This window comes from Diceros bicornis, chromosome 24 (genome assembly GCF_020826845.1).
Source record: "Diceros bicornis minor isolate mBicDic1 chromosome 24, mDicBic1.mat.cur, whole genome shotgun sequence".
NCBI classification, from domain to species: domain Eukaryota; kingdom Metazoa; phylum Chordata; class Mammalia; order Perissodactyla; family Rhinocerotidae; genus Diceros; species Diceros bicornis.
The window spans coordinates 7,940,270-7,963,637 of NC_080763.1; the positions used below are offsets into that span (position 1 = coordinate 7,940,270).

General features: G+C 41.0%; 1 protein-coding gene across 1 annotated transcript in view; it reads right to left on the reverse strand.

Moving 5' to 3' along the window:
* Window positions 1-1,828: 1,828 nt before the first annotated feature.
* Window positions 1,829-23,368, reverse strand: part of ARMH4 (armadillo like helical domain containing 4) — a 132,230-nt gene continuing 110,690 nt past the window's right edge. Inside the window, exons 6-8 of the mRNA XM_058567009.1 lie at window positions 13,159-13,190; window positions 5,994-6,128; window positions 1,829-5,753 (exon numbers count right to left, since the gene is read on the reverse strand). Coding sequence (XP_058422992.1) covers window positions 5,685-5,753; window positions 5,994-6,128; window positions 13,159-13,190 — 236 coding nt within the window. The 3' untranslated portion in view covers window positions 1,829-5,684. The remainder of the gene's footprint in view (window positions 5,754-5,993; window positions 6,129-13,158; window positions 13,191-23,368) is intronic.

Consider the following 23,368-nt stretch of genomic DNA (forward strand, 5'->3'; position numbering starts at 1 on the left):
TCAGTCTCTCCAGAAGACAGGACACTGGCTCCATGATATCTGGAGGGCCTCAAAAGTGCCCTGACGTGGTCAGCATTAACTGTTGTCTTTCCCCTCATCTCCACATCTAACCAACCCCGAGTCCTACTGCTTCCCCGCCCTGACCACCTCCGGAACCCATCCTCCCCCAGCACACTCATTCCTGCAGCCTTGGTCCAGGCCACGGTCATCTCTCACCCCCATTGCTGCACTTGCCCTTGACTGGTATTCTTGACTCTACTTGAACCTTGCCAGTCCAGTCTCCCGTGAACTCAGCCCCGATCATATCACTTCTCAGCCTAATACCCCTCCACGACTTCTAATTGCTCTCAAAATGAAGTCCTAATTCCTTGGCATGACCTAGCAGACCCTTCAGGATCAGCCTCATATTTCACACTGCATGTTCCCCCCATCCGCAAGCCCCGCCCTCACTTCCTAGTGTACGCAGCACTCCAGCCATACTGAACTGCTGAATTGTCCACGATCTCTCACTGCTGGCTTTTGCACACGTTTCTTCTGGCTGGAACACACATCCCATTCTCCCCTTTACCTGACTAACCCTACTCATCCCTTTGGCCTCAGGGTTGATGCTACCAGCACTGGAGAAACATCCCCAATCTTGGCAGAGTCAGATCCTCCTTTTCTGGATCCCATAAGGTCCCTGTAATGAAATGGCCCCTTTACCCCTCCTCCACTAGTCCATAAGCTCTTTCTGGTCCTGGAACGTGTCTTGCCATCCTCCCCCAGCTCTTAACATGCTGCCCAACACATAAAAGACATTCAATAAATACTGATTCAGTAAGAAGCAACAATCTCACAGCGTTCTTGGTTCACCAAAGATAGACTCTCTAGCCATCCTCACTCTCCATGACACAGACCTTTGGGATTTGATCGATTCAATTACTGAACCATTTCAGGTTTCTTCTCCTTTCCTTTATCTCTTACACAAAGAAGGAAATAAGGGAAACTAATCATTGGAGGTTTTGTATCAAAATTCTTTTTGGGAGAGAAAGGGCTTGAATCATCTGGTATCCAAACATCTTTCTGTTTTTGGAAGACCGTACTTGTACTTTCCTAGGTGTATTTTGGTCTGTCTGGTCATGAAAAATCTGAAACTATACAATCTCAGTGGCTGTTCTGCAAGGTCTAAAATTGGAGGGGCATTTCAAATGCTCCTGGTCCCATCCTTTATTTCACTATGAATTAGGAAGAAAATATTGAGATGCAGAGGACAGGTTAATAAAAATCCCCACGACCTGATACCAGGTTCAGTCTTTTGAGACGAGTGCAGATGACCTGTCCACCCGAAAGACCATAAAATAATCCAAGTGAGCACTCCCTTTGCCTTCCGTTCTGCGTGCACTCTGTCCTCTTGCCTATGAACTTCAAGAAGAAAAATAAGAGGATTTTTCCCCCTGCAGTCAATTCTTCTGTTTCTACTCCTTCTCAGTTCCTCCATGCTTATCCCACAAAAGAAAACACCTCTCAGCAAAATCAGTCTTGAGCTTCAGATCTGAAGACTGCAATCTTAGAGTGAGAGTTTATACTCTATATTATAAATCATTAACAATTATCACTTGTATTCTTGTTCCTGCTGCTTTTTGAGGAGAGAAAGCAGGATCTTTCCTTTACTATGGAAGATTTCAGGCGGGTTTTTTTACCCCAATATTATTTTGTGTTTTTAAGCAAAACAGAATGAGGGAGCATATGATTTGTTTCTTTGTGCTTCTGCTGCCGTTTCCTGGGGAAAATTTCTCCTTCTTTCCTTCCCTCCTTCCTTCCCGCCTTCCCTCCCTCCCTCCTTCCCTCCTTCCTTTAATCCTATATTCACATAATAGAAATTTGGGCTAATAGGGAATAAGATATATCTATTACCCAAAATAAGATAACCCCATTGCATTATGGGGTTATCCTAGCTAACAGCTGCTTATAAAATAAATGCTGATTATTTTTATGCATGTAGAATTTAAACAAGAGAATTATGGTCCCAGCTATATTGACTGCTAAGGTTGATAATTATTAGAGAAAATAATTAATGTCTCTCCTCAGTCCATCCCCATTTATCAGTCTAATAGCTTCCACCCCAAAAGGAGTTGTGTGTCTTATGGGGGGCACTAAATGTACAAATAAGGTGCTTTTACTAAGTCAACACTATTATTTTGTTTTCAAATTATTTCTTATTCCTAGAAATTGATATTCAGTCATTTGAACTCTGTGTAATTAGGAAAGATATTTATCTGAGCTTCAGCTCATTTAAAGTAACCAGGCACCTTTCACCTCCTCATCAATCTTGGACGTCAATTCCCTCCCACCAACGTCCATTCTACCTAGTGTGGGACAAATAGGTTTGTGTGGCTTTATGGCCCCTCCCCTGCTACTGGTCTACCTCACTTGCATTGATCTCCTTGCTTGTCTTTATCATTTTTCCAAGCTTTAGTCCATTCAGAATTTTGGCCTTCTCTAGCACATTCTAATGTTTTGTGCCATTTTTACATCTGCCTTGTATTATTATTTTCCTTCCATCTTCTTCTACCCGTATTTCTTCCCTTGTAACCATACCTTCACAAACCCTAAAAAGCAGAGATTTTTTTCTTCAGTCGTAATCCTGTCTCTTCCGATTTCCCTGTAGTCATAACAAAGCTTATCTTGCCAAAAGGCCTCGCAGCTAAAACCTTGCGCCAAATAATATACCTTTTTCCCAAAAGCTGCTTTTTGGCAACTGGTAGGAACATTGATTATTCATAGCCACAAAAATCAGGATGCCTGTGGATGACTTGCTGCTTCTCCCCCAAGTTGGGAATATGATTCCAAATAAGGGGCTTCATTTGGACTTCCACATGAAGAAGATATCTAGAAAAACATGGACAGGAGCACTAGGCACTCAGCATGTCCTATATTGCTCTGTATTATTTTCTGATATCTCTATAAGGTTTTGACTTTTAAGTCATAGCCTTTAAAAAATAAAACAAAACAAAATAAAGAACTATCTTTGATTGACCGTGCTGAAACTACTTTAAATATGTTCTAAAACTGTGCTTTAAAATTTTCCCCACAACCTTTTTGACCTATGTAAGAGATACAGGTACTTTAAGAAAATGTTTCTGGAAGATTGCATCTGAGACAGTCTGTGAGCTGAAGCCAAGGCTAAGGTATTGCTAAGGGAATCTGTTTCCCTGGGATACTAATTAACTCCAAATATTGCATATAAATTAACCCAGCAGCTACTGAAAAAGCAGCTTATGGGAGAGGAAAAACTAAAGAGGTGTAAAAGAAAAGTACTGTCTTCTGCTTAGAGAAAAAGACATGAGGGGCAGAGGAGGGACCCTTTCTCTCACGGCCATTAGTGTCACCGACATGCAGCTGAATGAAGTGGCCTATTGCATGTTCTCTATAAACAGCTTGTCGAGGATACAAGGACAGCAACACCACATCATGCTCACCTCCTCCCAACCTCAGGAATACCTACAGTCGCTCATAGAAAAGGAAAACGTACCTTCTGCAATATCAGGATGTCTCTACTCGTCATATTACAAATTACATATGAGTGCCATGGTTCTGAATTGTTTTTAAAACCTGACCTTGGGGCCGGCCCAGTGGCATAGAGGTTAGGTTTGTGCTCTCTGCTTCAGCGGCCCAGGATTCACAGGTTCGGATCCCAGGCACGGATCTACTCATCAAGCCATGCTATGGCGGCATCCCACATACAAAATAAAGAGGAAGACTGGCATTGGATGTTAGCTCATGGCCAATCTTCCTCACCAAAAAAAAAACAAAAAAATAATCTGACCTTGAACTTACCTGTCAACTGCTAACTTCTATTTGACTGTTCAGAGCTTTTCAACTCTCTTGATCAATTTCACACATTTCTTTACATCTCTTGGCAAAAAGAACTAAAATTATTTAATGAAAACATTCTTGTAAGCCAGCTATCATTCAAGCACGGATTCTAGAAAGGTTTCTCTATTAGTTCCCTAGCACTTAAATTTATTTGCTTTTAAAGGAAATAGCTGAGGTGGGAAAGGAAAGAACTTGTTTAAGAGAGAAATTAGAAAGACATCATTCATTTAACAAAAACAGAAACTCATATGAAATGTTCCTTAGCCAAGTAGCTATTTCCTCAGAACCTTGGTTTTAAAGAAGGATTCTGAAATGTCACTTCCTCCCAAGTATGTGGGAAGGGCACTGAACTGAAGACAGGGGTGCATGGTTTTGAGTCCAAGTGGGTTCCAGTCCTGATTCTTCCTGGGTATAACTCTGGATAATCATTTCACTTCTCTGCTTCAGTCCTGTCTTCAGTCAAATGCGAGAATAAAAACATACCCCCTGCCTCATCCAGTAGCCATGAGGAATAACTGTGCAACTCGCCTTGAATATAGTAGAACAGGCTCTAATAAATGTGAACAAGTTCCCCACAGTCTAAAGCACTACGGACAGTGTTATTAGTAACCTTTATTCTTCCATGGAAATGAGCCAAGTCTTCACCCAAATACTCAACTTACTGAAAGCCCCAAATACCCAGATTCAGAAGATAGGGCAAGGAATTACATTCCAAGGGGAATGAGAAATGATCTTACATAGTCCAACATCCCCGAAGCAGGATGCCCTGAGAAAGGCTGGTTTTTCCTAAGTTCCATCACGGGCCAGGACTCTGGCCACTGAGCCTGCTTCTACTACAGAATGACTGTTTTTCTAATAAAGTCAAATAAGGACCAATGGCAGCTCACTCATTCCACAGCCAAGACCACAGATGTAGAAAAGCAATGCTCTGAATAATTCAGAATAGTGGCCACACGAGCACAGAGCCAAATGACAGAGATAAATGCTCTTGGAGCTTACCTACCCTCATTTTCTTCTTGATTTCTTCCTTGTTTCTTCTTGACAAAGTCAAGTGGTACACAAAAAGAACATCTCTTAATGATAAACACGGAAGAATCTAACTATAGGTCTGTTGGACTCATCCACACTATTTAAGAAAGCAAGCTTACGTTACAACTGAGAGTCAATTAATATATTACTTCTGGTGCGCTTTTTTCCTTGCCAAGATTGAGAATAAAATAGAGGTTGAAAAATAATAAAACTGGGAGACTCAAGCACGTAATGCAAAATACATACAAACCTACATATAATCCTAATGTGCCAAGAGATCTTCTCGACGAAAAAGATTTCATTCTGAGTTGCTGCTAGTTTTGATGCAAACGCAGGATGTACCACAGCCCATAAGCCTATGGCTTCAACTAGGTAGAGTGCAGTCATCACAAGTTATTCTTTGCTGAGATTTCCATTTCACAGTCAGGCGTGCCTTGGCAACAATAATCGTTATACTTAGTGCAGGAAATTCAAACCAAGGAAAAGACACAATGGAAAAATACAAAACATTTACTCTACCTAACCTAGCAACTCCTACTGAACAACATGTGTTCTGCATATTTATGAGTTGTAGCCCATGGTTGTGGAAAATTCACTACAGAATAAAAACAAACACTGCGTATTACATTTAGTATACAGCATGCCTTTTCTGCTCAGTACAACAAAAATCTACTACCCAGCAGATAATGGGACTGATGGCCTGACAGCAGCAACGTGGCAGGATGCTGTTCTTTTTTTGCCCCCAAATAAAAAATAAAATAATAACATCATTGAATATTCCAATTAAACTCCAGTCCAATTCAAAATTCATCTTCAGAGCTGTCGGCTAAGAGCATTACTCGATCTTGCATGCTGTTGAATTCTCTCTGCTGGAGAAAGAAAACAGAACAGCATTAAACTCCTTCTGCGGCAGAACAAAGCTGAGAAACAGGCCTCCTTTACAAGACACGCTAATAAACAGAGCCGAGGCAGCAGCTGTAGCAGCTAATCCAAACCACTGGGCATGTCAACACTGCTCATGCATCATTAAGCCTCGTGTGCTTTATTAAGCAAATTAGAAAAGCAAAGAATGTTCTCAAACTGATTAGGTTTTACTGTTGGTTCCATACCTTTCTTTTATGCCTTTTGAAGCCATTTCTCCTTCGGCGATTCATAACCTTAATGCTGTAGAGGGCTCCCAAGATGAACAAAGCTCCAGCTATCCCAACCCCTACAGGCACCAGCATCCCAGACATGTAGCCAGCCTGCACAGAAAAGGAAACATGCATTAGCATGCTAAACAGACCACCACCCTGGGTTTCTCACTTCTGCTGGATGGCAGCAAGTTTTTTGGGTTTTTTTTTTTTGGTGAGGAAGACCGGCCCTGAGCTAACATCCATGCCAATCCTCCTTTTTTTTGCTGAGGAAGACTGGCCCTGGGCTAACATCTGTGCCCATCTTCCTCCACTTTATATGGGACATCACCACAGCATGGCTTGACAAGCGGTGCGTCGGTGTGCGCCCAGGATCTGAACCCGGGCCACCAGCAGCGGAGCGGGCGCACTTAACTGCTAAGCCACGGGGCCGGCCTCTGGCAGCAGGTTTTAGACATTGAATTCTCCTGTCTGCTTTGTTATAAAATAGCACCTAGAATACAGTTACTTTTTAGGGAGAAGGCAACACATAGAGAGGTATGACTATTTTCGGATAATTCAAATACTTAGAAGAAGTATTGAAATAAATCAGCCAGACCTAGTGGCACCTTCAGCCACTTGCTTATGCACATTTGTCAACATTAAGTTCTGGTGATAGAAATATAATTTGTATTAAAGATGGATGGAGTAAGCTTCTGAGAATTCCAGGACTATTTAAATGTGATAAATTGGAAATGTGAGCCTGAGTCAAGTGTCAAGGAAGCAGAAGTGTCCTCTGGAATACCGTGTTCCTTGGAGGGCAAGAGGAGAGCCTTGACACTGGTGGTCCTCTCTCACAATCATAGCTGCGTTACAGTAAGAAAGGAAAGAGGAACGCGCTTGCAAGTGAATAAAGGGTGAGAGCTTCTGGAAACAACAGAGCAGAGATGGACCTGCAAAGGAAAGAGGAAGGATACTAGATGTTGGCACCCAGGCAGAAAAGACAAAGATGAGGAGAGAGTGTGCACATAAAGTGGATGAATTAATCTATACAAAAGGAATAATCTGCCCAGTGGACAAGACCAAAAGAGCCTCGAGGTATCAACTCACACATGTCTCCATCATCCTCAAGGTGTCACTATGGCCTCCTTAGTCTGAGAGAGCAGTATGATCTCCACACACTCCTGGGCTTGTGCAAGTAGCTCGGGACCTCCCCAAGCCCAGGGTCAGGCCATCACACTAAGGCTGCTCCCTGCGTCTTGGCCAATGAGACATCCAAGGGCTGGAGGGGTAGGTACTAACTAGAGCCCTTCATATGGGAATATGACACTGGTTTGCCTTCCAAGAAGGCCCCTTCTAGAAGCCTACCCAGGCAAAATATATAAACAATTAAACATTTTAAAAGCTGTAATAAGTACTTTAGATAGATAGGTATTATTTTTTTTGGCGGGGGGGGGGCATGAGTCTGTTCCTTTATTTGACTAATTCTAAAATTTCTAATATAGTACAAACTGTTTCTAGTATTTTTCAGATGAACCAAAAACAGAGGACAGAGAATAAAAGTTTTCTAAAAAATGCTGAGGTGTGCAGGCCGTGATGCATTCCCAGCACTTCTAAGAAGTAAATCATAGGGAGCAGACAAGACCTTACAAAACGGCACCCTCTGCTCATACACAGTCGGCTCACTCACCGCTTCTGCTTTCTAAAGTCTTGAGTTAGGGCAGAAGATGGAAATTTTTCCATTAATTTGAGAACAATAGCATTGTTCACCAGCATACTAAGTGCTTTTCCCCAAGAAACAAAGCCCAGTCATTTTTCAACAAATTAATATGCTTTGCAGAAACCCAAACTTTTTCTCAAGTTCTTCCAGATCCATGTAAGGCTTATAAAAGTCTGTAACTTTCCATGTGGGAAAACACTGGACAATAGCAAAGTTTTAGTGCTCTCACCAGAACTGTGAATATCTTTTGTAAATCACCATTCCCCGTGCATGGAAATATACATACACATTGAAATATGATCAACTTTAAGACCACTAGATTGGACTTCACAGAACTGGACATTCAAAGGATGATATTTGAGCTTTTGGAAGCTCAACTTGACCAACTTCCATGGGGGTCTCCTCATGTGATGTAACTTAACCCCACACCAATAACATGAATATTACAAAATATGTTACTCTTTCCATATTTCCTGTTTACACATTTAGACTTCTTGTTTCTAGAGCTTAAATCATGTAGACTTGACAAATGTTCAGTTATCTCTCTCCTCTGTTTTTTGTCTCCTTTTGTGTGTGTGTGTATGTGTGTGTGTCTGTTTGTGCGGCATCTGCCTATGCTTTGAAATTACATGTAAATTACAAGATGGGAAAAAAGCAACCTTTCCTCTTCAAATGTAATTTAACCATTCCTCTTTCAAAACTGACTAATTGAAAAGAAGGTCTTCTTTTAGCATTGCCCATGACTTGTTTCCTGCAGAAATAAAAACAAATAAGATGCATGTACATATTTTTTAAGTTATAAATTCTGCCTAGCACCTTTTCTCTGTTCAAAATATTGGATGTACAGGTGCCTCCACATGTCACACCCTGAGAAGGACACAACTGCTCCTACATATATTCCAACCGAGAATTCATAACTTGAATCTCATTATGAGAAAAAAGCCAATAAACCTATAATGAAGAATATTCTATTTTTTCAAAAAAGAACTATAGACTTAAAAAATGTCAGTGTCATGAAAGACAAAAGAAGGCTATAACAATGTTCCAAATTAAAGGAAACTAAAGAATCACAACAACTAAATGTGTTATATGACCCTAGACTAGATCCTGTATTGGAGGAGAAAAATGCTTTTACAAAAGGCATTTTGAGTTGTTAAAAAACTGAAATATGGATGCCAGATTATATAAAAGTACAGTATCGATGTTAAATGTACTCAAGCTGATAACTGTTCTATGGTTTGTTAACAGAATATTCCCATTCAAAGGAAATACACACTGAAGTATTTGGGGCAAATGCATCATGATATGTGCAACTTTCCCTCAAATGGCTCAGAAAAAAGGAGGCAGAGATGGGAAGCCAGCGCGAGCAATGACAACACAAAAGGGGTAAAATGTTAATAATAACCGTATCTGGGGAAAAGGCTGAGGGTATTCTTTGTGCTAGTCTTCTTCTTGTATCTTTTCTGTACATTTCAAATTATGTCCAAATAGTTTAAAATTTTTTAAATACATTGTAAGCCAAAATATTACTAGATATAGTTGGCTTTTGTTTGTGTTTGTTTTGTTTGCTTGTTTGTTGTAAACAAACAAACATAATGATACCTTTATGAGGTATCATTCCTTCTTAGGATAATGTATTTGTTCAGAAACATCTGTTTTCAAGAAAGCTATAAGAAAACCAAATGAGGGCCAGCCCCATGGCTTAGCGGTTAAGTGCGCGCGCTCCGCTACTGGCGGCCCGGGTTCGGATCCCAGGCGCGCACCGGCGCACCGCTTCTCCGGCCGTGCTGAGGCGGCGTCCAACATACAGCAACTAGAAGGATGTGCAACTATGACATACAACTATCTACTGGGGCTTTGGGTGAAAAAAAAAAGGAGGAGGATTGGCAATAGATGTTAGCTCAGAGCCGGTCTTCCTCAGCAAAAAGAGGAGGATTAGCATGGATGTTAGCTCAGGGCTGATCTTCCTCACAAAAAAAAAAAAAGAAAGAAAGAAAACCAAATGATACCTAAAGTCTGCTGAATTAAGACAATGCCCTTATGATTTCTATGCAATGGCGGTTCTCAAACTTGGGCATGTGACAGAATCACCTGCAAGACTTGTTAAATCACAGATTGTTGGGCTCCATTCCCAGAGTTTCTGACTCAGTAGGTCTGAGTTGGGCCCAAAACTTTGTATTTCTAACAAGCTCCCAGGTGATGCTGATGCTGCTGGTCCAGACTGCACATAAGAATCACTGAAGTATAGTCTAGGTCATCCATTTTCTGGATTACTTCCTAAATCTAGAAGAAATAGAATGATCTTGGTGACATAACAACAGGGCTGGTCTTTATTACACAACTAAAACTGTTATGCATCTTCAGTTTTGAGAAGTAATTTAGATGTTGAAAATATATATCAATAGATGGCTGAGTTAGGATTTACCTAACAAGCATCAGTGACTTGGACATTTAACCAGGAAGAAGATCAGTGATGGGATGAGTGTGGGGACTGTCCCTCAATACCCATCTCCCCTTCTTCTAGAGCAACAGAACGTTCCATCTGGGCTGGGCACAGAATAACGACTACTTCTCCCTGCCTTCCATGCAGCTGGGTGTGATCATGCAATAAGTCTCACTAAGGAGATGACATGTTAGTGGCACATGCAACTTCCAGAACAAGCTCTTTAAGAGGGGAGCAGAGCCTTTACCACCACCCCCTCTTTAAGAATGACAGAGTACCTTTATCCTCCCTTTTAAGAGAGGAGGAGTATCTTTAGCCTCCCCTTTTTCTCCTTCCTTCTGGCTGGAATATGAACTTAGCTAAGGCAGAACTGTCACCATGAGGTGACCTTGGGAAGGAAGGTGGAGCATCGAACAGAAGGAGCCTGGGCCCCTGTCACAGCGCTACTCCCCCATTAACCCTTGACTGCCACCTCCAGACTCATAAATGAGTGTCTCTCTTAACTGAGAGAGACAAACTTCTCTCTTGGTTAAGCCACGGTCATTGAGGTTGTCTGTCATTCATAGCTGATCTTAATCCTAACTAATAGAGAAAGACTACACAATAAGAACAAAAGGAATAACTCAGAACTTTTTAGAACATCACCTTTTCCAGAGCCCAGCTAGCTAAAAGAGAAACCAATATCAGGAACAATTAAATGAAGCCAAACTGAGACGATGTCCTAGCTTGGCTGAAGAGCCAGGTAAATACGTAGTTCAGTTATCAGTTCTTAGGGATTCTGTGACTTTCATCAAAGAGGCAATAGTTTTGCTCTCAAATAGTTTCTGAAGATAATGACTAAAAAGACTTTAAAGATGATAGCTGGCTAACTAGATGAAGAGAATGAGGGGAGAGAGAGAGGAAGATATGTGTGTGTGTGTGCGCGCGCACATATGAATGCACACGTTAAATAAGTGTATAATATTTCAAGACTGGGGGAGCACGCATAAGTCAACCACAGTTGGAGTCTCAACTATTTTGCTTTCAATTTTTTTTAATTAAGACATAACTGAGGGCCGGCCCTGTGGCTTAGCGGTTAAGTGCGCGCGCTCTGCTGCTGGCGGCCCGGGGTTCGGATCCCGGGTGCGCACCGACCACCGCTTCTCTGGCCATGCTGAGGCCGCGTCCCACACACAGCAACTAGAAGGATGTGCAGCTATGACATACAACTATCTACTGGGGCTTTGGGGGAAAAAAATAAATAAATAAAATTATAAAAAAAAAAAGACATAACTGATAAAAAATACCAGAGAAGAAAATGAAGAGAGGGCTGGAATAATTTCAAAATAATCCAGAAAACTAGGAGCCATAGATAAAATTATTTCTCTTGGTGAAAAGGAGCAGAAAGAACTTATCAGGGCTTTGAGACAAGATAAGAAGGAAAGGTCTATTGGAATAGAAAATATAGCCTTTCTGTAAAGCTGCACACATTTTTAAATGTGGTGGTGAAACTATAAATACATACAGGTAAAAAATATTGCAATATCCAATTTCAAAACAGGCTACATGCCAAAATTTATTTTCTTAAGTCTATTTTTTGTCCATTTTTGTAACTCAGAAGGATATTTTCTATAGAAACAATGACATACGGATTCCTAGATTAACATACCAAAGCCTGTTTACTTTTCATTGCATCATATTTTCCCCTGAAAAATAACAAGAAGTACTACCAACATAAACATACTCAGTTCTAAATTTTTGAGCTTATCTTCCCCCAAATCTTGCTCAGCCATCTGATCATACCTCCCGTAGATAAATGGACCCATTAGATACCAAAATGGCCTCTGCTGACTTCAACAGGCTTAAAAATTTTCAACATCACTTTTAACATGTATGAACACAAAATAGTCTCATTCTCAAAGACCATATATGCTAATTTTTACTGAGAAGCAGAAAAATAATAATGAGGAGAATTAATATAATTACATAATTTTAGTTGGATGCTTTCTTTTATTCCCTAACATTAAGCTGTAAATAAATATTAATCATTCAAATACGGGGAAAATTGATCCCAAATAATAAAAAAGTTATGGAACACCTTCAACAGAAGTATATTCTGAGATGGGTGAATTGGGGGTAACTCAATATCTGGCAGTTGAAAAGATTTCCATTTAACTAAACCCCCAGTTAAATCTGAGCTGAGTTATAGTAATGGTATCTGACACAGGCTACAGCAAGAAATTCAGGATTCCATCAATATTTTTATGAGTAATTCCAGTTTAAAATTATAAGGTAACCAAAAATGAAAACTTGGAGAGTGTTGAAAATTAAAAGAAAATGCATAATATGAACCTGGAAGGAAGTTAATATTGTCAATCACAGATGTAGATGGCAGAATTAACGCAAGAGAGGAAAACACTTTTCTATAGTTGGCTATTCCAGACAGGTCAGCTCATTATCATCTAGTAAGTAGTGGCACTACGAGAGACCACATAAAAGTGGGTCTAAGGAGAGTGCTCCGGTGTTCAGGTGTTTTTAGCCCACCTCCACTATGGTTTAAGGATGCCCTTTCAATCACAAACTTTTATTCTTAGTCAAGTCCGCCGTTGGGTCAGAAGAATCAATGCCTTCCAAAACCCAAGGTATTTCTTCCTTATTCAGGAATATCAAACTTAAAAGAGCCTTGCATTGAGACAAGAAACGCCAAATAGAATGGGATTACACTCCTGAAATTTCCTAAAAGAAACTGCACCTTGATATGTCGAGAATATTATTCAGTTGAGCACATCAGATGCTGCCTTCATAAGAACGAATGGTGCTCTGAAGAATAAGTCTTTATACAAGGAGGAACTTAAAGGGAAGATCTTCTTTCTTGCTGGGCACCTGGAAGTGACCCTGTATCTTTGCATAGACTACCAGAATCAGAATAATGAATTAAATCTCCGTTACTCTGAAGATCTTTTATTTGGCAAAGCCATGTACTTTAAGATAAATCCAAAGGAAGAAAACAGTTCTCTTACCTTGTCTTTTAGTTTTTCCATCCAGCTTCTCACTAGGGAAAATAAGAGAACAAAATTTAAATAGCTATCTTTTTACTCATATTTCATTGCATTGTTAATTTGATAACTTATACTTCATAGTATTAAGGTAATTTGGTACAATGGTTTTATTGCATGAAATACAGTTAAAGTGTCCACAGTATTAACATAATGACAGTAATAGTCTTGTTTTTATTCTTATCTACTTAAAAATGTAACAGAGAACACAAATATATCCCCCATACCCTCACTAATGAACAGAGAATATTTTTGTTTGCTAAATGTATTTTCTATTATTATTGAATGCTTTGGGGGAGGTCTGGGGAAGGAGAGAGAAAATAATCTTTAAAATATCAAGTTCTTTTCTTATCTGACATTTTCTCCTTAGCTGTATTCCTCATCTTTCTTGGTTTTTAAGCTTAATGGGAATTCTGCACTTGAATCAATGTCAGAGCAGAGTAAGGTAGGAAGAAGCAATTGGCAAGCCAGGGCGGCCCAGCACTGGCACCAAAGAGAAGCATTTGTATTCATAGTTGAAGAAGAAAACTTTGACCAAAGGCAAGAGCAGGAAGTATTTCTGAAATATATATAGCTTGCAAACTGTATAATTCCATCACAACATAACCACTATGAAAAAATAAAAGCAATAATCAAGTAATATTTTTAAGAGCCAACTCAAAAGGACTATATCAACTATGAAATGTTATGTAGACCATTATTACAACCATTTGGAAACACGTGTGCCAGAGTAGAGGGAAGCATCAATCAAAATGAAAACATGCATTAGAATGGCCACGTTAAGGGTGGTTTGTGGTTAGTAGTGGGGTTTTTATCTTTAACTGCCTTTTAAAGTTATAACAACATTCCATCACTGAATAAAAATTCATTTTAAAAAGCATCAAGAGAAGAAAAAAGATAAATACATCCTCTTTTTACCTTTATTATCAAACAAAAGAGATCAGTAAAAAAAAATTTTTTTTAATCAACATTTCCTTAAATTTCCTTTCCTTTCTGGGAGCTTCAACAGACAGGAAGGAAGGACACAGTTGGGCAGATCCAGAAACAGCCCCCAAAAGGTGCAGTCCAGAGGTTGGCAAACTTTTCTTGTGAAGAGCCAAACAGTCAATATTTTAGGCCTTGCTGGTCATACAATCTGTCACAACTACTCAACTCTGCCACTGCAGAGGGAAAGCAGCCATAGACAGCACACAAATGAATGGGTTTGGCTATGTTCCAACAAACTTTATTTATGGACACTGAAATTTGAATTTCATGTAATGTTTGTATGTCACAAACATTTTTCTTTCGATTTTTTCAACCATATTAAAATATAAAAAACATTCTTTGCTCACAGGCTGTATAAAAACAGGCAGCAGGCCAGATATGGCCCACGGACCACAGTTCGCTGATGCCTGGCATAGACGTATTCTACCCAAGAAGCTGGTGTCTCCATTTACAATCTGAGTCTAGTAATAATATATCTGACAACAGGGATGACAGCTAATGTGTATGTACAGCTTTACCCCTTACAAAACACGTTCACATTTGATCAGCAAACCAATGACAGACATGAGGGTCAGGTAAGATGATGCCCAGGGAAAAGAAGAGGAAACAGACTCAGAAAAGCTAGGAGACTTGCCCATAGTTAACCAGGGAGTCAGGAGCCCTTGGAACTCCAACCACGATCCGATTTAACCACCTGCAGGAATAAGACTTCCCAACTACCCATTTCTTTTGGTGACACCGCCACTCTTCTGCTCTCTCAGGTTGAAAATATGGAGATACTTTGGGCTACTCTATCTCCTTCAGTCCCCGGCTTCAATCTCTCATGTCAAGACCTTGGCAAGACCCCTCAGGTTTGTCTTTCCCTCATCAATCCTTCCGTCTCAACTTGGATTCAGGCAAGGATGCTGGTGATCCATTGGGATAAGGTCAGGGTCCTGGGAAAGTCAAAAAAAGAACGTATAGAAACCTCAGGAATGGGGCCAAGGATTTGTGATTTTAGGAGTGGGTCCATGGAGAAGTGAGGTCAACCACTGATTCGCCGAGTGTCTTTGGAGAAATTAATGAACCTCTGGGACCCTCAGTTTCCTCATACATAAAATAAGGATGGTAACGCCTGTCTTGCAAAATTGTTGTGAAGATTAGAAATAACACGTGTAAAGTGTCTGGTACAGTCCTTGGTGTAGAGAAACTAGAAAATGAAACAAATCTGGGAAGGAAGGGAGAGAGAAAGACAAGTGAAATATAAGTATTGTGTTAACATGTCTCAACTAAGCCCAAGACATAGAGTTAAATTCAAGCAAGAGAATGCTTCCAATTCATTCATTTACTCAACAAATACTTATTATGAGCATTGTGTTGAGCAGGCACAGTGTTCTACACCGGGTCATAGAAGGCATGGGGGCCTAATTCCAGTGAGAAAAGGGTTAGGCCATCAGGGTTCTGAGAACTGGATGACAAGCAGCAATGCTGGCACTGAGTGAGTGAGGGACAGGGTGGAAAAGCTCATTACTGGGGTACAAAGCAGAACTCCAACCTCTGAAGCCTGATGTCTGGAATCAGGAATAGCCTGGGTATCATATAAAGAGCAAAACAAGAGAGATGGGAGCAGGGATGCTGATGTGAGCACCTCGTGGAGGAGGCGAGCAGGGCCGCTGACTACTTGTGGATGGCAGGATAAGTTAGCTTGGAGAAGACGAGAGGGAGGCACAGATTAAGCCAGGGTCTGAGGCACTGATAGGTTTTTGAACTGCAGGAAATTCACTGCCAAGAGAAACGTTTCAACTCAGGCCTCATCAAGCCAGGCCTTTCTTAGTTTTCTTAGAGTAAATTTCAGAGAGTCCGGCTTTACATGATTCTCTAAGGCAGTAATCTTCCACGGTGGGAGAGAACACACGACAGAACAGGATGCGCATATGTGCACGGGTAGTGGAAAGAACACATTCAATTGATCTAGTTCTGTAGTTTATAAAACTTAAGGAATAGAAATTGATAAGGGAATGCAAAAGCAAGAAGAGAAAAAGCAGAAGGAAAGATTTTTAATAAAAGGAAAAGACAATTCTTTATGAAGAGAGCCAACACTGCAATTTTTTAAAATAGAGAAACATCGCACTGATGAAAGGGGTATGAATTGATACAATTTTTTGGAGTTGTGGGGGGAATTTGCAATCGATAGCTAAACCTTTAAAGAAAAGTTTAAATTTTTTTATCCAAAGTTCTAGCTGTAGAAGAAATGTATCTTTAGCAATTAATCATGGATATGCACAAAAATTTTACTTAAATGCTGTTCACTGCAACATGATTTATAATAGAAAAGAACATGTAAACAACATCAATATCCAATCATAGGAGATTGGTTTAAACACTCAAGGGGAAAGAAAACCTTAGGCTGTGCCTACAGAGTGGAATATTATACTAAAATTAAAATTATTTAAAGAAAAATACTTAATGGCATGGTGTTCTTCAAATTAAATAATTGCAAATGAAAAACAATAGACTATGTATAATGTGAGCCCAAGTTTGTGTATAAAAATACTATGTGGATAATTGGAATGAAGTACATCAAAATATTAACTGAATTCCTCAGTGGGCTGTAGAATTATGGGTGACTTTCTTTTATTCCCTATATTTTTAGGATTTTCCAAGTTATTTATAATTTCTTATTACTTTTAAAATACAGAAAAAAACATATTTTACCCAAAAGAACCCCAGAAAATTCTGTAAACCTTTGCAAATGAAGTTTAATCGTGGAATGCTGGCAGTGAAGAACACACGAGGTTGAGGCCCTTCCACCTGGTTAACTCTTCAGCCCACAGCTACAGACTCATTCTAATCCCATTGACTCTGGTTTCTTTTCTTTCTTGAAATTTTATTTAACGCAAGTCTGAAAGCACAGCGATATAATGAGGCCTCTGGTCTCCTTCTGGTAGGGAGAAAGGTACACAGAAAAAAACGTAAACATGGGGGGCCGGCCCCGTGGCTTAGCAGTTAAGTGCGCGCTCTCCGCTACTGGTGGCCCGGGTTCGGATCCCACGCGCGCACCGACGCACCGCTTCTCCGGCCATGCTGAGGCCACGTCCCACATACAGCAACTAGAAGGATGTGCAACTATGACATACAACTATCTACCGGGGCTTTGGGGGAAAAAAAAGAGGAGGAGGATTGGCAATAGATGTTAGCTCAGAGCCAGTCTTCCTCAACAAAAAGAGGAGGATTAGCACGGATGTTAGCTCAGGGCTGATCTTCCTCACAAAGAAGATAAATAAATAAAATAAATAAATAAATAAATAAATAAAGTAAACATGGATTATTAAAAGCAGACTCTCTGACACTCTCTCTCTCTCTCTCTCTCTCTCTCCCCTGCTCATCAGCGCCCTCTTGTGTACAGGAGTCCCAGAGCAGCAACTTGCCCTCCGCAAGCCTATCCACTGGGAAAAAAGGAAGAAGTGGGGAGACTAAAGAAGAACTGCAGATAAAATAATATTTCCATGTATCCCATCAGTTGTAAGTATGGTTGGTTTTTAATAGACTGTGGCTGAAAAGTATCCCAAACTGCTTATTTATTTAGAAGAGTATTTTTAATTTCCTTTATTTCCAGAACAAAATTGTATTGGCTATGTTTGTCCCAGACATTCCCATGAACTCCCTTTCACTAAAGGGGAACGGGATGGGAGCCAGAGGAGATTTAGGATTTGTCTGAGCTAATAATTAAGATTTGTTGAGCACCTCACAAAAAACTTGCAAGATAGATATTAACATCCCCATTTTACAGCTGAAGAAAATGAAGCTCAAGTAACGTGTGGAAAGCCACACAGCTAAAAAGTAGCTGAGCTGAAATTTATGGCTAAAGCATATGCCTGCTCAGTACGCCGTGGGTCCCTTTGGGGAGGGGTGTCAGTAGGTGGGCCAGGGTGACCATATCAGAGCACACAGTAGGACTTTTTCAGGTTCTGGAGATGAGGGCATACCCAAATTGGGGCAGGTTTGTATCTGTTCACCTGTCTGTTATTCTGGCTTCTTCTTTCTCTATCTTCTCCTCCCTGTCTCCTCTCTCTGCCTCTATGTGTCTCCCTCTGACTCTGTGTCTCTGTATATCCTACTGTGGTTTGTGTCTCTCTTTCTTTTCCTCCTTTTTTTTTTCTCTTTCTCCCAGACTCTGTCTGTGCGTCTCTATGGCTCTGCTGTTCTCTGTATGTATCTGTCTTTTTCTCTCTCCCTCCACCTCCACTGGCCCTATGTGTGTGCGTGTGTGTGTGTCTGTGTGTGTCTTTGTATGAGAATAAACTCGATCTCTTAGTTTCACCTTAGCTTGAGGATTTTTCCAACTCAGTCCTGTGTGCCAGGGTTGCTCTCCACTGGGGGACAACAGCCCTGAGTGGCAGAAGTCCTGAGGTGAAACCTAAAACTCAGAATGAGCAATGCTGAAGATATTGAGAAAGAGATCAGAGTACATGGTGATGGAAAAAGACAGAATACAGAAAGCAGGAACAGATTCCTAGGGGATGATAACAAGTTTTACTCTGAATATGTGGAGCTTGAAGTATCTACATGATATCCATGGGGATGTTTCTGTTGGCAGTTAAAAATTCGAATACGGAGAAACCCAGGCTGAAGACCAAGGTTTGAAATTCACCAACATAGTGATGCAAGCTGAAGTCAAAAGAGTGGAGAAGATCACCCTGGAGTATAGAGTGTATATTAGACAGGGTTCTCCAGAGAAACAGAACCGATAGGATATTTATATATAAAGAGATTTGTTATAAGGAATTGGCTCATGAGATCATGGAGGCTGACAAGTCCCCAAATCTGCAGGGTGAGTCAGCAAGCTGGAGACCCAGGAGAGCTGATATTTCAGTTTAAGTCCAAAGCCAGGGGCAAAAAACAATGTTCCAGCTTAAAAGCAGTCAGGGAGGAGGAAATCTCTTCTCCTCCAGGGAGAGTCAGCCTTTTTGTTCCAGTCAGGGCTTCAACTGATTGGGTGAAACCCACCCACATTAGAGAGAGCAATCTGCTTTACTCAGTCTATGGATTCAAATGTTCATCTCATCCAGAAACACTCTTACAGACACACCCAGAATAATGCCTAACCAATCATCTGGGCAGCACGTGGCCCAGTCACATAAAATCAACCATCACAAAGTAAGACTGGACAAGACCAAGGTCATAATGCCAAGGAACTCCAACATTAAAAAGCCAGGCAGAAGAGAATAGGCCAGGAGAAGAGACAGCAAAGGAATGGTCAGAGGGATTCGAAACCTGGACTGTTCATGTGAAACAACCCAAAAGAGCTAGTTCCAAGTGTTTATGAGGACGTTTTCACAATCCATTGATCCAATCCTTTGTCCAGGTACAGCCAAGTCCAACGGTGCCCTGGCCCACTGGGAGGCGCCCTGAAGACTGCTTCCTTCCTGCACAGGGTCTCTGTGCCTGAGGATGTCCTCCAGCCACAGGAGCCTGTGTGGCGCTGGCCAGAGCACCAAGGAAACACTGCCCTAGAAGCCATCCTCAATCAATGAGGGCCGCGAGTTGGCAGGTACATTCGTTTCCTATTGCTGCTGTCACAAATTTAATGGCTTAAAACAATACAAATTTGTTATCTTGTATTTCTGGAGGTCAGAAGTCCAAAATCAGTCTGATGGGCTAAAGTCAAGATGCCAACAGGGCTGATTCCTTCTAGAGGCTCTAGGGGAGAATATGTTTCCTTGCCTTTTCCAGCTCCTAGAGGCCATCTGCATTCCTTGGCTCGAGGCCCCTCCTCCATCTTCAAAGCCAACAGGATAGCACATCAAATGTCTCCCTCTCTCTCTCTTTCTCTCTCTCTTATCTCTGCTTCCGTTGTCATGTTTTCTTCTTGGACTCTGACCCTCCTACTTCTCTCTTATAAGGACCCTTGTGATAATCTCTCCATCTCCAGGTCCTTAAGTCAATCACATCTGCAGAATTCCCTTTGTAAGGTAACATATTCACAGGTTCCGGGGATTAGGATGTCGACATCTTTGGGGGGACATTATTTTGCCTACCGCATCAGATAATTCCCCAGTTTTCCTCACCCCTGAGGTGTGTTGCACACAGCTTCTCAGCAAATCCCCAGCAGCAAGGAACCCCAACAACAATCCACTCACAAACACTCCCTCACTGGCTCTCCACTGGCCCCTGTCTCACTTCCTCACTCTCTTGCCATGCTTCCTGGGGTCGCTTTCCAAATACTCTCCTTGCACCCCAGTCCAGACTCAGGGTGTGTTTTCAGGGAGAACACAAACTAAGACACTAGTTTAATTCTGCCACCACATGGGCAGGCCTGCCCTTTGCCATACCAATTTTATTTATTTTGTACATTAAAACAAACTATTAGAATGAACAGAAGTCGGGAGGCAAGGAAGGCAGGAAAGCTGGCCAAGTTCAAGGCAGAAGCTATCTCCATTTATCTAAATCCATTCTAATCCAAGGACTTCAGGCTACCTGAATTTATAAAATGGAGCCTTTCCATACAGCGCTGTGGAAGATGTACTTCATAGCTAGTTCCACTCAGGTCACATTCAATTTTGAAAGGGTTATAAATACAATCTCTTTAATAATCAAAATTTCAACATCATTTACATCTTTCAATAAAGTGGGAAACTTAATTTTATCTTAATCAATGAAAAGAGAAATGTATGTTTCATCTAAACAATAAATGAAATGTCAGAACATAGTTCTTTGTTCAAAGCATATGTAACTAAATTTCAATTACAGTGTTTCTACAGTGTCAAGAAATAAATGGAGACTAGCTCTTTTTCTTCCTTGTTATTTAACCATAAGGGCCTCTTCTAGCCCAAGAAACAGATAAAGCTTTTTTTCAACTTACATAACACATTTAAGAATAATAAAACTTACCAAGTTTTAAATATTGTCTGTATGTTTTTAAAAGAACCTTGAGTTTTTCCAGCTATGGATTATTCTCTAATGATGCTAAATTTGCCTGCTTTAAAATCACATAGAAACCCTATCTATAATCATTTGCTCTTCACCTAATTACAGAACAGCAAGATTCTGATGAATAGAATGACCTACTTCTTTGCATAGGGCTAAGTGAGCAGTAATCATGCATCTAAGAAGCAATTAATTCTGAAGGCTCTGCACTGATATTTACAGAGAAGGGTACAAGGAGCCCAGATACCCTAATCCCTACTTCTGAAGAATACTAAAAATGTCTTTAGTAGCTGCCAGCTTAGGAATGATACTAGATACCTACTGGGAAGACGCAAGGAGAATGTCTTGTAATCAATTCACACCTTGCCAGGGTCATTTATTAATGCTAATCATACTGAGAAACTATAAACTGTATGGTTACCAACTCTTCTAATGAGAAGGCTGTTATGAACTTCAACCCTATGGAAATACATGGGGCATAAAGAAGAAAGTATCCCTCCGTGTGTGTTTCTTTCTCTTCCCAAAAAGGAAAGTATGACATACAACACTGCTCACCAGAGGAGAAAACAACTTGTCTAGGCCCCTCCTCTACACCTGATTGCAAGGAAAAAAAAAATCACTGATCTTGGCCTAAGACACCCGTGAAAGTTCTGCTGAGCACTGAGGTTTCTGATCCGTGGTTTTATCACTCAGCAGCATCAAGTCCACACTCAGGGAACCTAAAATTCTCCCCAACTCTCTTACGGGGTCTCTCTTCACATTTGCACTATCTGATTTTTAATCCACTGGTGAAAGAGAAAATAGTTTGGCCTTTGTACTTTATTTTTAATAGAAAGTTTATTGCTTCCTGAAGTGCAGCATTATCAGGCTTCCAGTGCAAAGTCAAGTTTGTGTGTGCTGCTTGCCAGATCCACTGAATCTAAAATTTGCCAGCTTGAGATACATGTGAGGCTTTGGCAACCATAAAATCCATGAGTCCTACCTGCACTTTCCTCTATTCTCCATTTTTGTAAAGTGACAGACCACTTCAGCGTCAAGACAAGGTCCCCACACGGCCCTCTCCTTTATACAAGTACTGGGGCTTCCACGGATAAAAGCCATGGCTTGACATAGGGTGAGGCAAAGAGAAGACTGGCTAGTGACCAGGTAACTCTGAAGTCTCATGTTGCCGAGGGCCCTTATCTAAATGTTCCGTCACGATTCTACTTAATCCACATGAAACTCCCACTTGGCTAGTGCCATGACTCAGCCAACAGATGAAATCAATTAGAAGTGGAGCGTTGAATGACTACTAAAGTGGTTTTCAAGGCAGCTTCTTCAGGGTTTGTTTCTAAAAGTTCCATTTACCAGTTCATAATGCGTCAATCCTCACAATAATGGACAAATACTGAGCTGTGCTCTCGAGAGAAATGAAGGCAAATCTTTGGTTAAGAGCACATGAGCATCGCAGTTAATATACTCGAAGGCAGAGCTTTTCTGCCATCCAAATGGATTACTCAAAAAGAAAGTTTCCTTGAGTTCTTGATCCTTAGAAAAAAACCTAAAGGTCTCACCAGACCACTATAGGAGAGCAGGTGAACAACCTCAGTCTCCCCCTTTCCCCCTTTGACATCCCTTAAGCAAACTTGCCACATGCTCCCTGGGAGCATACGGGAGAAACTTTTTATTAAGACGGTAGAGCCAGTTTCAGCTTCCTTACTCTTGAATCATTTCAAACATACTTCTATTTTGCCAGGCTCTTGAGATGCTAACCCCCGTCTGCCATGTGCACTTACTTTCCCTCATGCTAGAACATCTCCTTGTGTGATCTGTAATTTTTCATGTGAACTTATTTTTCAGTGGAGGTTGTTCTTCTCACAGGAATCTCATGCATCCTGAATTGCAGAAGTGTCACTACAGATGAGCGGTTTCTTGTTTGGTTATGCTGAGCACACCAGGGGTTTCACCGACCTGGGACAGGGTTCAACACTAACTTCTGAGTTGTGAGTTCCTGCATGATGATGGCAGGCCTGGGGCTTCAGTGTCCTTTTTCTCTCCTACTCAGAACCCCAGGAAGACAGACATTCTCTTGCTGTTTCCCTGGCTTGTGGGAGGTATTTTCTAGACCTCCCTTTCACCAAAGAGGCAGCTTTTCCAGAATGCCTTCTTGGGCAGGTGTTTTAGTTCCTGCTCCTTGCCCTACACCAGCCCAAGGCCATGTTGCTGTTAAACTCTACCTCTCATCCCAGTGTCTCTAATTGTTCCAGCGTTCCCCTCAGACACTCTGGCTTCATCTCAGGAG